Source organism: Podarcis pityusensis (genome assembly GCF_964106645.2).
Source record: "Podarcis pityusensis genome assembly, chromosome: 15".
Lineage (NCBI taxonomy): Eukaryota > Metazoa > Chordata > Lepidosauria > Squamata > Lacertidae > Podarcis > Podarcis pityusensis.
The window spans coordinates 4,222,820-4,235,741 of NC_138040.1; the positions used below are offsets into that span (position 1 = coordinate 4,222,820).

The 12,922-nt window shown below is 41.2% G+C and overlaps 1 protein-coding gene across 2 annotated transcripts in view; it reads right to left on the minus strand.

Moving 5' to 3' along the window:
• Nucleotides 1–12,922, minus strand: part of TRIM37 (tripartite motif containing 37) — a 44,152-nt gene that overhangs the window by 15,854 nt on the left and 15,376 nt on the right. For both annotated transcript variants that reach the window (XR_013979835.1, XM_080982867.1), the window contains exons 13-18: nucleotides 10,901–10,977; nucleotides 7,799–7,978; nucleotides 5,042–5,156; nucleotides 3,682–3,894; nucleotides 2,275–2,411; nucleotides 840–934 (exon numbers count right to left, since the gene is read on the minus strand). Coding sequence is in view for 1 of the 2 variants with exons in the window: in XM_080982867.1 (XP_080838993.1) it covers nucleotides 840–934; nucleotides 2,275–2,411; nucleotides 3,682–3,894; nucleotides 5,042–5,156; nucleotides 7,799–7,978; nucleotides 10,901–10,977 (817 nt within the window). In the remaining variant the exon portion in view is untranslated. The remainder of the gene's footprint in view (nucleotides 1–839; nucleotides 935–2,274; nucleotides 2,412–3,681; nucleotides 3,895–5,041; nucleotides 5,157–7,798; nucleotides 7,979–10,900; nucleotides 10,978–12,922) is intronic.

Sequence of the window (12,922 nt, forward strand, 5' to 3'; positions counted from 1 at the left end):
TCACTTAGTTCTGCAGACATTATGCCTCCACCTCTGTTCCTGTAAAGGGGGTGGTATTAATCAGCTAAATATGAATTAATTTCCTGGCTCAGAAGGAATTCTAACAGAGGTATAATTTAACTGTCGTATACCAGTGATTGCTATCTGAGCCACAATAGGATTTAGACAGTTATAAGGAGAACTGCAATACAACACCATCAACGCTTCCCTCCCAGCAGAATAATTGACAGATCTTTGCTAGAACTGGTATCTTAAGTGCTTATTTAAAAAGAAACCTTCCAAGAGCTTTCAAAATCCCAGCCACAGATGAAGAATCTGTGTCTGAATTAGTCAAATTTATAGGCACTATTCCCTTGGACTCCTCTCCACTTGATACTTAAGAGGTTCACACATTTCATCCCTTCCTCACCCCAGTAAGGAAGCTTATGCAGTAAGATCACACTGTTTAAGATAAAGTGTCAACACTCCCAAGGGAAAAGGAAAATGAGTAAAAGGCAAAAGAGGAAATCAACCACCGGCTCTACTTAAGAGTACTTTTTTCTTTTCTTTTTAAAAAAGAAGACTGGGAAGCGTCAGCACTCCATTGATGCGTTTTTTAAAAGCCCTTAAGGAAATTCAGCTGCAAACCTCTCATGACTGTGAGCCAATGGGAAGACTGCCCTACATTGCAATAATCTCCACATACGGTACATGATGCAGCAGTTCCAAAAATAGAAAATCCTGCAGAATACACAGCTCTGCGTTGCCTCTGACGTGGCAGTGAGAGAACAAGGAGAAGGATGGAAAGCAGGCTCCGTATACTAAGATGCAGTTTAATGAAAAAAGGGTCCCATTCATACCCGAGGCACCTGCTGCGGCAGAAGCTGCCTCCTCCACAATATCTCCTTCCTCCAACTCCATGTTGTGATTGTATTCCACATCATTTTCCCCAGACCTAAGAAACAAATTAAACAAAAACAAAGAGCTCCTTTGAAACCTTTGTACTGAAAAATCACTTGTGCTTAAAAGAATTTCATAGATTTTAAACTGCACAGATTAGCAAATTCATTGTTATGGGATAAAACCACTCTTTCACACATGCGCTTACATCACTCAAGTACTAGCATCTAAGGCTCAGTCTATACATGCAGCAGAATGAAGCAGCAGAGTCCCAGAGTGCTGGAATGGATTCTACCCCTTCAGCTACTTCAATACTTCCTACAAGGTAGATATCCAAAAGGTTCTAGCTTTGCTACTTTTCTCCTTGCAGGAAGACTTGTTTTTTCTACCCTTTAACATTTCTGTTTCCACAACAGAATTCCCCCATCCTCTCCCCCTGCACCCTCCCCAAATCTGTTCTAGATAGCTTGGGGAACCCCCAGAACAGATTTTAGGGGGCACATAGGGAGAGGAGATGGAGGGCAAGTTCAACTGCATGGCCACAAGTGTGTTGAATATCCACTTCATCTCCCACTTACACTCTGAAGTGGTACAGTTTATTCTGCTATCTCAATCAATCAATGGATCAATCAATCATTTTATTTGTATGCTACCTTTCCAAAGTTAAAACCATGCTCAAGGCGGATTGCAACATATAAAAAATACAAGCTTAACAAAAATAGTAATAAGCAATAAACAAAACGTCAAAAAGTACAAAACCAGACTGAACAATTTCCACATGAATCATTAGATCCAAAATAAAGATATTAAAAAATTAATAGCAACAACCCCAATAAAACTCATAAACAATACCCCAGTGCTAAAAATGTTCATTCTGCTCATTCATCACTGTCTCAGCCCTTGAACCCTCATTCTATTAAAAGCATAGACCACTGGAAAAAACATCGCATTTGAAATGTATAGGCATGTAGTCTTAGAAAGAAGCCAAATATTTGTAAGTGCACCTCTGTGCTGCCTCTCCAGACATTTTTCTTTAGGCAAGCCTTTCCAGACATGCAGAACTGGACATGAATTTTAATCTCTTTTTGGCTTGTTGATTTTCATTATCTTCTGAATGCTTTTCAATACCTGTCCTTTTATTGATAATTATGTTGGGATTTTTTTGTAAACTGCTTACAGGTTTTATTGCAGCCATGCGCTGTCTGAATTTTGTTAAATAAATGAAATAGATAATTTTTTTATTACAGTGTTTCATTTGTCCTTATGCTTTGTTAGCTGCCTTGGGAGCAACAATAATGTAGGGTAGGATTTCCCCTCCCAACCCTGCCTCCAAATGGAAGGCGCTTCCATTTCAATAGACAACAAAGATGGCAGAACAAGAACAGGGTCTCTTACATCGTCTCTTCATCAATATCATTTTCTTCTGTGTTGCTGGTCGCTGTGGAACTAGCTGAAGAGCTGCTGCCATCAAGGTGGTTTGCCTCGTCCTCCCCAACAAGATCGACATCAAGGTCCCCATCTGAGAGTTCATGCTGCAGTCAAGAGCATGCAAAAATGGCTCTGAAATAATGCTTGTGTGTGCAGTGCAGAGCAGGGGCAGCCAACATGCTGCTCTCCAGTTGGTAGCCCAAGAACTTCCATCAGCCCCGGCCAGCGTGGCCAACAGTCAGGGGATTATGGAGTCCACATCACTTGGAGAGGACCATGTTGGTTATCCTGGCGCAGAGAAAGCAGTGACGCTAATGTTTAGCTGGTTAACTGGAAAGAGGGAACTCTGGAAGCAGGTTTCTCACAGGCATCTGGCTGAACCCTGTGGGAACAGAATTCTAGACTAGATGGCCCATCGGTCTGATCCAGCAGGCACTTCTTATATTCTTATGTAAGCCAGGAACACACAGGACTCTGCCCATACCCCCAGAATTCCAGGGGGGAGCTGGCCCTATTCCAGAATCAGAGACCTGCTGATGCCTGGAGCATGGCAGAAGAGGACTTTCCTCTCACAGCATAGAATGAACAAGAGTAATGTCTATTGGCTTGCTAACTGTAGCAAGTAAGTGGGATAGAGTACCTAAGAACATCCTCATCCTTGGAAGGAAGGCATGGTATTAGGTACAGAACTGAGCTCCCTGAGAATCACTACTTTGATTAAAAAACATTTTTTCTAGGTCTTATTGATTAAAAACAGATACTGTATGCCTAATTTGCCTTCTGAAATCTCCAAAGCCAAGGTGGTGGTCAATGAATAAGGTTTCCACGACTACCAAAAACAGAATACATTATGCAAGATAGTAGAATTCTGCAACACTAAACACAGATTTGCATGCTCTGGGCACAGACATTGAAAGGGTGTGTGTTTCAGCACTGATAAAAGGCTCCGTTACCAGATGTCCCTCTGTACCACCAAGCATGTAATCTATTTTGAAATTCAAACAACACAGCAACAGTTAGCAAAACAGGTTGGCTACTATTTTCAGTTGTGTACCTGTGATCTACCCTTTCCTGCTTACCAAGCACAACCCCTCTCCATTAGCACAAGCTGATCTACAGGCATTGGGATTTGCTCCAACAATAAATAGTGATGGTCAACAACTTGGATGGCTTTGAAAGAGACTCAGACAAATTCATGGAGAAGAAGGCTATCAGTGGCCAATAACCACATGGGCCGTGTTCTCCCCTTCACCATCGGAGGCAGCGTGCAGTAGGCCACTGTGAAACTAGGATGCTGGACTAAAGGGCCATTGACATGATCTCATGTTTGGTCATTACTGCAAATTCACCAGGGCAGGAGAGGAGGATTCTTACATTGAAGTCTTCATACTGTATTTTCTCTTCCTCGTCATCCTTTGCTTCTCTAGTAGATGCTGTGCTGGCCACAGCCTCAAGATGCACTTCAGAGTTTGATCCTGACTTCTTAGGTCTTGCTTCTGGACCATCATCACTTTGTGGGCTGAGGTGAGTATCGGGGGGTGACATGCCATGGGATTTCTGGGTACGAGAAAGCTCGATTGCAAGCCTCTGTCATTTAAAAAAGAAAAAGGAAATAAAGCATACACATATGGAAAACAGAAGGCATAGGTTTAATGTAGCCAACATTCTTTATACAGTCGTACCTTGGAAGTCGAACGGAATCTGTTCCAGAAGTACATTCGACTTCCAAAACGTTCAGAAACCAAAGTGTGGCTTCTAATTCCTGCAGCCAATCAGAAGCTGCAGACGTTTGGCTTCCAAAAATTGTTCGAAAACCGGAACACTCACTTCCAGGTTTTGATTGTTCAGGAGCCAAGACGTTTGAGATCCAAGGTACGACTGTAATACTAAACCAGTTGTTCGCAAACCGCCTGGTGACTGACAGCAAGAGCTGTGATGCCCAAGTTACGTACCCAAAGAGATTACCCACCACATCTACTCCTGATTCGCTTTTCTCTTTTCAATTAGCCTCTCCTGGAGACAGATAGCTCTGACACATCTCTACATTGGATGTGATTGGATCAATCACTCCAGATGCACAGATGCAGCAGCTTTACCTGCCTGAGAAAGCACACCCAGATCAGTGACTCATGCAGAAATTCAGAGGTAGGTCCTTCTAAAGGCAAACAGCTCTTGCACATCTGGAAAGGTGCTGCAGGACAAAGGGTAGAGCAGGCTTCCTCAACGTCGGCCCTCCAGATGTTTTTGGCCTACAACTCCCATGATCCCTAGCTAGCAGGACCAGTGGTCAGGGATGATGGGAATTGTAGTCTCAAAACATCTGGAGGGCTGAGGTTGAGGAAGCCTGGGGTAGAGCACATGCTTTGCATGCAAAAGGGTTCTAGGTTCAATCCCCAGTGACATCTCTAGGTAGTAGAGGGAATGCCCCATCTAAAACTACTGCTGCCTCTCAATGTGGACAGTACTGAGCTAGATGGACCAATGTTATGACTCAACATAAGAAAACTTCCCATGGACCCAAGTGTAAATTGAAGCATGCTTCCAATTTCAAAATACAGAAAATAAGAAAGGTTCCTAAACCCTCAGCAGTCTGGGAAACAAGCACAACACACTAACATTCATGTTTCATTGTTCAAATTAGCCTAATACACTTGCCCCCCAAAATATCAGCCACCCACTATAGTTAATGGCATTGTCCCTCAATTTAGCATTCACGTGTCACAATGCTGCTTACCTCTTTAAGGTTATTTATCTGTTGGACATAGCTTGTCTGAGCAGCTTCCAGCTGAGAAATGTACCAGTGCTGATCCCGACATTTCTGGAAGAAGGTGGGTGACCGCACCTGGAACCTTGTGGGGGGCAGAAGGAGGGGAAGACTTCACAATGCTTACAAAAGTCCCATACAAGAATAACACATGTTCTATTAGCAGTTGGGTTCTCAGGTTTTAAGTTGAATAAGACGAAAACTAAGGTTTTAGAGAAGAATCTAACAGAGATTGAGAGAGATAAGTTTCAGAAGGAGACAGGACTGACACTGGCTAAGAAAGTGAAATATTTAGGGGTTAACATGACTGCTAAGAATGTGAATTTATTTAAGGATAACTATGAAAAATGTTGGACTGAAGTGAAAAAAGATTTAGAAATATGGTCAAATTTGAAGCTATCGTTGTTAGGCCGAATTGCTGTGATAAAAATGAATGTATTGCCAAGAATGCTGTTTTTGTTTCAAGCACTGCAAATTTTGGACAAAATGGACTGTTTCAAGAAGTGGCAGAGAGATATCTCCAGATTTGTCTGGCAGGGCAAGAAGCCTCGTATAAAATTTAAGATATTAACTGATGCTAAAGAAAGAGGTGGATTTGCCCTGCCAAACTTAAAACTTTATTATGAATCAGCCGCTTTTTGTTGGCTGAGAGAATGGATGCTTCTTGAAAACACGGATGTTTTGGATTTGGAAGGTTTCAATAATGTATTTGGTTGGCATGCATATTTGTGGTATGATAAGGTTAAAGCACACAAAGCGTTCAAAAACCATATTGTAAGAAAAGCACTGTTTAATGTCTGGATAAGATATTTGTTAGAAAATAAAACCCCAAGATGGTTGTCACCAATGGAAGCAAAGGCTCAGAAAAAACTCAATATGGAGGCCAAATGGCCGAAGTATTGGGAAATTTTGGAACAAGAGGGTGACAGATTAAAACTGCATAGCTTTGAAAAATTAAAAAACAGAGTACGAGATTGGCTCCATTATTATCAAATAATGGAGGCATATAACTTGGATAAAAAACTAGGCTTCCAGGTGGAAAAATCAAAGTTGGAAACAGAATTGTTAGACCCTAAAGTTAAGAATTTGTCAAGAATGTATAACTTGCTGTTGAAATGGAATACTCAAGATGAAATGGTGAAATCTGCTATGATTAAATGGGCACAAGATGTTGGACATAATATTATGATGGCCAACTGGGAACAGTTATGGACCACTGGTATGAAGTTTACGGCATGTAATGCCTTAAAAGAGAATTTAATGAAGATGATTTATAGGTGGTACATAACACCAGTCAAGCTTGCAAAAATCTACCATCTGCCCGATAACAAATGTTGGAAATGTAATGAAACTGAAGGTACATTCTTTCACCTTTGGTGGACATGCCCAAAGATTAAGGCATTCTGGGAGATGATCTATAATAAAATGAAAAAGGTATTTAAATATACCTTCCTGAAGAAACCAGAGGCCTTTCTCCTGGGCATGGTCGGCCAATTGGTGCCAAAGAAGGATAGAACTTTTTTTATGTACGCTACAACAGCAGCAAGAATACTTATTGCAAAGCATTGGAAGACACAAGATCTACCCACCAGGGAAGAATGGCAGATGAAGCTGATGGACTACATGGAACTGGCGGAAATGACTGGCAGAATCCGAGACCAGGGAGAAGAGTCAGTGGAAGAAGATTGGAAAAAATTCAAAGTATACTTACAGAAACATTGTAAAATTAATGAGTGTTAGAAGGATGCTGGAATGAAGTTATATGGTTTTAGTAGAAATGCAACAAAGAATTAAGTAAAAGCTGATTGATAACGGGTTAAAATGAAAAAATTTAAGGTTAGATCGTTAAGATAAATTATAGAAAAAAATTGAGAAAGATGGGAAGAATTTGCTGAAATAGTGAATTGAACTAGAATACAAAAAAAAGGAGGTGTGAGGAGGTCGATGAAACAAGTAAAGGAAAGGTAAAGACATGGAATATTGGATGTGTGTTTTAGTTTTAGTTTTCTTTGTTTTGTTTTTTGCTGTATTGTTGTATTGCTTTTCTATGTTTTTTTTCTTTTTTATTGCTGTCTTTTTTCTTTTTTCTGTAATTTTTAAACTTTTAATAAATATCATTTAAAAAAAATAAAATATTAGCAGTTGGGTTCTCTACAAAGCTGCGACAGCAACCTTGTGTCACCATCGTTAAAGAAGAATCTGAAAGGAGGGACAGAGCCATCCAGCTTCATCCCATTTGCTCCTAAAAATTTAGGCTGCTAATTTAAATAAGTGAATTAAATCAGCTAAAGCTTAAAGGTTACACTTTGTTTACTGATGCTTATTTTGCTTCTGAAGTGCTACTGTAACAGAGATCAAAATTATATTAGAGAATACCCTTCCCTGTAACAGTGACAGGTAGCTTGCATCTATTAATCGGCAAAGTCCTCATACATCAAAAGGCACCAACTTGGAGGTCAAGCCAATATTCACATTTATTGGGCAATGATTACTCAATTAAAATTCTTGAGAACTTTTTAAAGAGACAGGCCTACTAAACAAGTTAAACTGAACTCCTCTCACCATTACAACACTACAAACAGATACAAATAGAGTAAGGCAAGGGCTGCTCCCCCACCACATAGGATGCGGTGCCAAGAGGTTCCTTTTCCTACCATCCACCCTCAAAAAGCTATCTGTGGTCATCTTGCACCCTTACAGCACTTGCACAGTAGGGCTCTCCCATACCTTAAGATAACGGTGTCATTCTGCCTGTTTAAGTAGCCTTCATTAGCAAGCAAGTCCAGTCGAAAGAACCTGTTGTAACCCCAGCACTCGCCCACTTCAAAATCAGACGCAAACTCTCGAATGATATTTTTAGCAGGATCATTAGTGGACTGGTGGACCATTTCCACACGGTATTCATACCTACAAAACAAAAATGCCACAGGCAAACAGAAAATAAATCTCCCAGTGCTAGACCTGACCTTATGTGGAACCATACATTAACATCTATTAATTTTATAGTGCCACCCATGTATATGGCATTTTGCAAAGAATGAGAGGACAGGGCCCGGCCCCCAGGGGCTTACATTCTGTATATTCACACAGGAGGAAGTGGAAGGGGAATGAGGCAGTGGCAAAACGGGGAAGAACATGTAGTTACTTCAGTTATAATTGTTGAGCTTTGTTACAGTAATTGTTGGTACAATTATATCCTAAGTTACATTTCACTAATTAATAAATTTCCATCAAATAGCAAGCATGTCGTCTTTCTACCAGCTTTTAGTTTTGTTTAAAAAAACAAACAACAAACCTGCATTTCAATGCATGGCTGCCCTCACAGGGCAACCTATAAGTCACATGAAAATACAACTAAATAAAAAACCACACAGCAGCACTACTATTCAGCCAAACACAGACTTGAATAAGTGTGTCTTCAGCCTTTTTTCAAAGACTAGCAACAGTGAGGCCATAGATATCTCCCTGGGATGTTTAAAAAATGCTGATGTGATGGGTGCATGGATAAGGGTATACACTGAGGTAACAACCAATGCCAGACAGCTGTGGTGGCCCACTGTAGCCTTCGCCAGCCAGAAGCTGATGGGTTGTTGAGAGTCCAGCATCTTATCTGGAGGGCACACCTGACACAAGAGGGTAAGAACAACCGGTGCAACCATGGCTACCACTGTCTTCAACCAAAAATGTTCAGCTTCCGAGACAAAGTTTGCAAACTGGAACAGCTACTTCCGGGTTTGCAGCTTTCGAGTTCCTAGTTGTTCATGAACTAAGCTGTTCAAAACCAAGGTACGACTGTACAATCAAAATGATTTAAAATATGAAGAGACAAATAAACCCATAACCAACCTTCCCATCTTATTTCACAGACCTTTTCAAAAAAGCACATTTATTAGCTGTAGCTTACCTCCCAAAACTCAAGCAATCTAAATGAAACCGACCCCTGAAAAACTAGGATTGGGGACCAGGGTTTTTATTCACATCAGGGCCAGGAAAACTTTGGCCTTCCAGATGCTATTGGACTCCAATTCCCATGAGGCATAGCCTGCATAGCCAATTGTTAGATATGATGGGAACTGTAGTTCAGCAACATGTTGGGAGGGCCACAGGTCTCTTAGCTCAGATTCAGATTGGCAGGAGTGGCAGGCTTGGTTCCTTGTCAAGGACACAATCTGGCTGTGGATGTTTTGAAGCCTTTGAATCAGCTGTGCTTAAAAAGCTGCTTAGGGACTAAATTCTTGGTGACCTAGCATCTATGGTAATTTTTTGGCAGGTAACCTCTAGCTCACCTGAAAGACAGGCTGGCCAGCCACTTGGCTGCATTTGAAATTGATTTCCCACTGCAATTAACAGAGCTGTTCAGACCAAGTTCAGCACAACACCTCTGTCAAATATTCCCTTCTTGCCAAATATGACTATGAAACTACATTACTTAAGCCACTTTCCCCACAAGCAGAGGGCATTTAAGCCAAAAGTCGCACACACTCAAAATGTCCAATAAAATATTTAGCAGCCCTTGATAGAGCCAGCTGTCCCAGTGTGAAGCCTGGAAGGAGGACATAAGGACAACGTAAGGTAGACGGGGAGCAGCATTCTCCCCACCTGCGATTCCCAGCAACTGGTATTCAGACACATTCTGCCTCCAACAGTGGAGGGGAAATAGCTATCATGGCGAATAGTAGCCATTATAGGTCTTATCCTTTGCAGGAAATACCTAGTGAATTTTCAGAAAATGAAGGTGGCTGAAGAAGATTCTGAGATGTACAACTCTCTTTCTCTCCCCTCTCCATCATCCCCATGACTAGCTAAATCAGAGATATGCAAATGTGCTGAATTTGCATGACTGATACAGTATAGGCAATAGATGGATGCCCAGGCACATAATTTTGGTCACAGAATCCACAGAGTTTTGGAAAAATCTAACATGGCTCATTCAGATGGGTGGGGTTTAAATACTATTATTATTATTATTATTATTATTATTATTCAAGGGCAGTCTAGAAAAGTGCTGATATTCTGCGACTCTTAACATAACTGGCTTATATCTGCCCTTCCATAAACAAAATAACTCATATTTGTAGAATCTTTATATCCCAGCTTGATCACCAAGATCATCTGTAGGATTTGCTGGTAGTTCTGAGCTGGGTGAGGCTCATTTGACATCAGCACAAAACTGAGCTTCAGTGTTATTAGCCCTTTCTTGAAGACTGGAGACTTGGCAGGGCTTCTATACTAACCTTCAAAAATTTGCTGAAATATTTTCTTTGCCACCAGGCTTATTTATGCAGACAATAAGACAAATGTTTTCCATTGAATAGTCAGCTGGTGATCCATTTTAATTTTTGTGTATACAAATATTTGTATAAATAAGGTAAATAAACAAGCTCTGATCCAAGGGAAAGTTTCCTCAACATAAATGTGGCAGGCAATTTTCAACAATTCTGCTTTGCCTTAGCATACTCAAAGACTCGCTCCAGAAGATTGGGGACCATTCAGAACAGAATAGGAAGTGTTGTGGGAGGGGGGCTCAGGGGGAACTGGAAAAACTGCCACACCATTTCCATTCATAGAAAACTCTTCTGGACCAAAGCCTTTTCCACACAAAGAAGGACTTTTTGGATCGAGCACAGTTTTTGGTGAAGACCCCTAAAAGATTGGACTAAGTAATACTGCCTAGGTTCTTTACTACAGAATCACATGGTTTGAGCATACATTTCATGTTTGGTCAGACACATAATTTAACTAGACTCCCTGCTTCCTCCCTCCAACATTACCACAGACACAGAGTGCAACCCTATTCCAAACACAGGGGGAAACAGTGATTGTTCTTACTTGGATGTTTCTGGCAATCCAGCCGACAGCTCGAGAAATACAGATAAATAATAGCCTCGCACCACTCCGTTTCCATCCTTTAAAAAATGTTAAAGTCAAAGTTAGTTTCTTACAACATGCCTACTACCTGCCAAATGAGATTTCAAAGTTCATAATACAGCTTCCTGCAATTATTGAAAATACAGCTGAAGTGGGCTTTTACCTGATGCACAGTTCCGGAGAGTCTAAACTGAGAGAGAATGCTCCCCCCCCCCCCCCCAATGCTTAAATACCATCAACAAATTGGTGATCTGTTTGAGGGGACTTTACATCACAGAAACCACTTGTGCACTGAAGCCCCAAATGTCTTATGGTACTTTGGCCTCAAAAGCCAAGCGCTAGCACCATAGCACCGGAGCCACTAGCCCCTCCTATGGGTGCAGCTTGGTGCATGTTCAAATAAACAGAACTTGGGTGTTTCTCCTTCTTAGGGTAATAGTTTATAATAGTTTCTCCTTCTTATGGTAACCTCTTCTCACATTTGTTAATAATTTTGTGTGTGTGTGCGTGGAAGAATTTTTCATAGAAACCAGTAAGAACTAGAGACAACCAAGGAAAAGGTGTGGGAGAAAAAGAAGAGGGGATGAGTAAACCCTGTTAGCATGCTACCCTGTCTTACAAGATGCTGCTTGTATACCACTTCCCACACAGCCTGACTGGGCTTAAGGAGGTGTTTCTGGAATAGATTTGAAGAATCCCAGCATATTATTCTTGGGGGACTTCAATCTCCATGTCAGGGCTGCCTTGTCATGTCAGATCAGGACTTTATGGCCACCACGACAAGCATGGGGCTGTCTTACTACTTTGTCGGTCCAAGCATAGAGTTGGTTATATGTTCAGCCTGGCTCCCATGACAAGGTGGAGTCGGCGTGATCCAGGAGAGAAAAAGAAAATGTGTCTTCCCCAGCACTTTTCAACGCAGTCTTTGCCATTATTGGAAGAGGTCCAGCTTGCTCTTCCTTCAGTACTGGTGGTGAGGAAGATATTTACACAAGACAGGGCACCCTCAAGGCCAGCACTATGAAACACCCTCACAGGTGCAATCAGCTATGTTCACACACAATTGGATAACTCATCAGGCTTTTGAGGTATGCTTGGCGTTGGGGAGGTATTATCTGTTAAGCGTTTATTGATAAGCAGCCATTTGATGTTTTCCATGTTTTTATGATTGATCTATTGCTTTATGTCATTAGCTGTCCTGTGCTCTCTTTTTGGAGGAAGACAGAAAAATGTCAAATAAATAAAAGATAGTATAAAGTGACACAGTGCTGCTTCATGCAAATAGATTGGCGTAAGGAACCCAAATGACTAGATATTTTCCTTCCTGTTGCCTCTGCCAGAAGGCTGCCCTTTCATTTGCTGCCAAAAGACATAAGCCTTCATTCTGTTGCACAACCAGTGGCAGATATTTTTCTTCCAGCCTTGGAGTACTAACTTATTTGCCACCGTGAATAAGCGCCCTCAACAGCCAAACACGTTGCCCCTCCTCAGTTAGGCCCCATACAATCGGAATGTGGTTCAACAAAACGTTTATACCCACAAACTGGGAAGATTTCTTCGGTGTTGTGGTAATGCAGTATTATAATGTGAAAAACATCTTGCATTTTTAAAAGCGGAATATTTCCTCTAGGCCTCACTGCTTGGAAATAATATCAGCAGCATATAAAGGTCCAAAATCTAGAAAACTAAAATTGTGGCATGGCCTCCCTCTTACGGTTTTTCTGTTCTTTGTCACTTTGTTCTACCCACCAGGCAGCCACAACTGCAAGGTTTTTCCTTTCCTCCATTTTACCATATTATTTGAAAACAGAAGCTGCATAAAAGCTATTGGCAAAGTTCCTAACCTGCATAATACATCCAGAGCACAGATTTTTGGCTTTTCTACAGAGGCAATTTTAAGGGTTGTGTCAAAGATTCAAATCTTAGCAAAATTGTAAGCTTTCAGAATAACCGGTTAACATGTGAGGTGCCATGCAATAAATA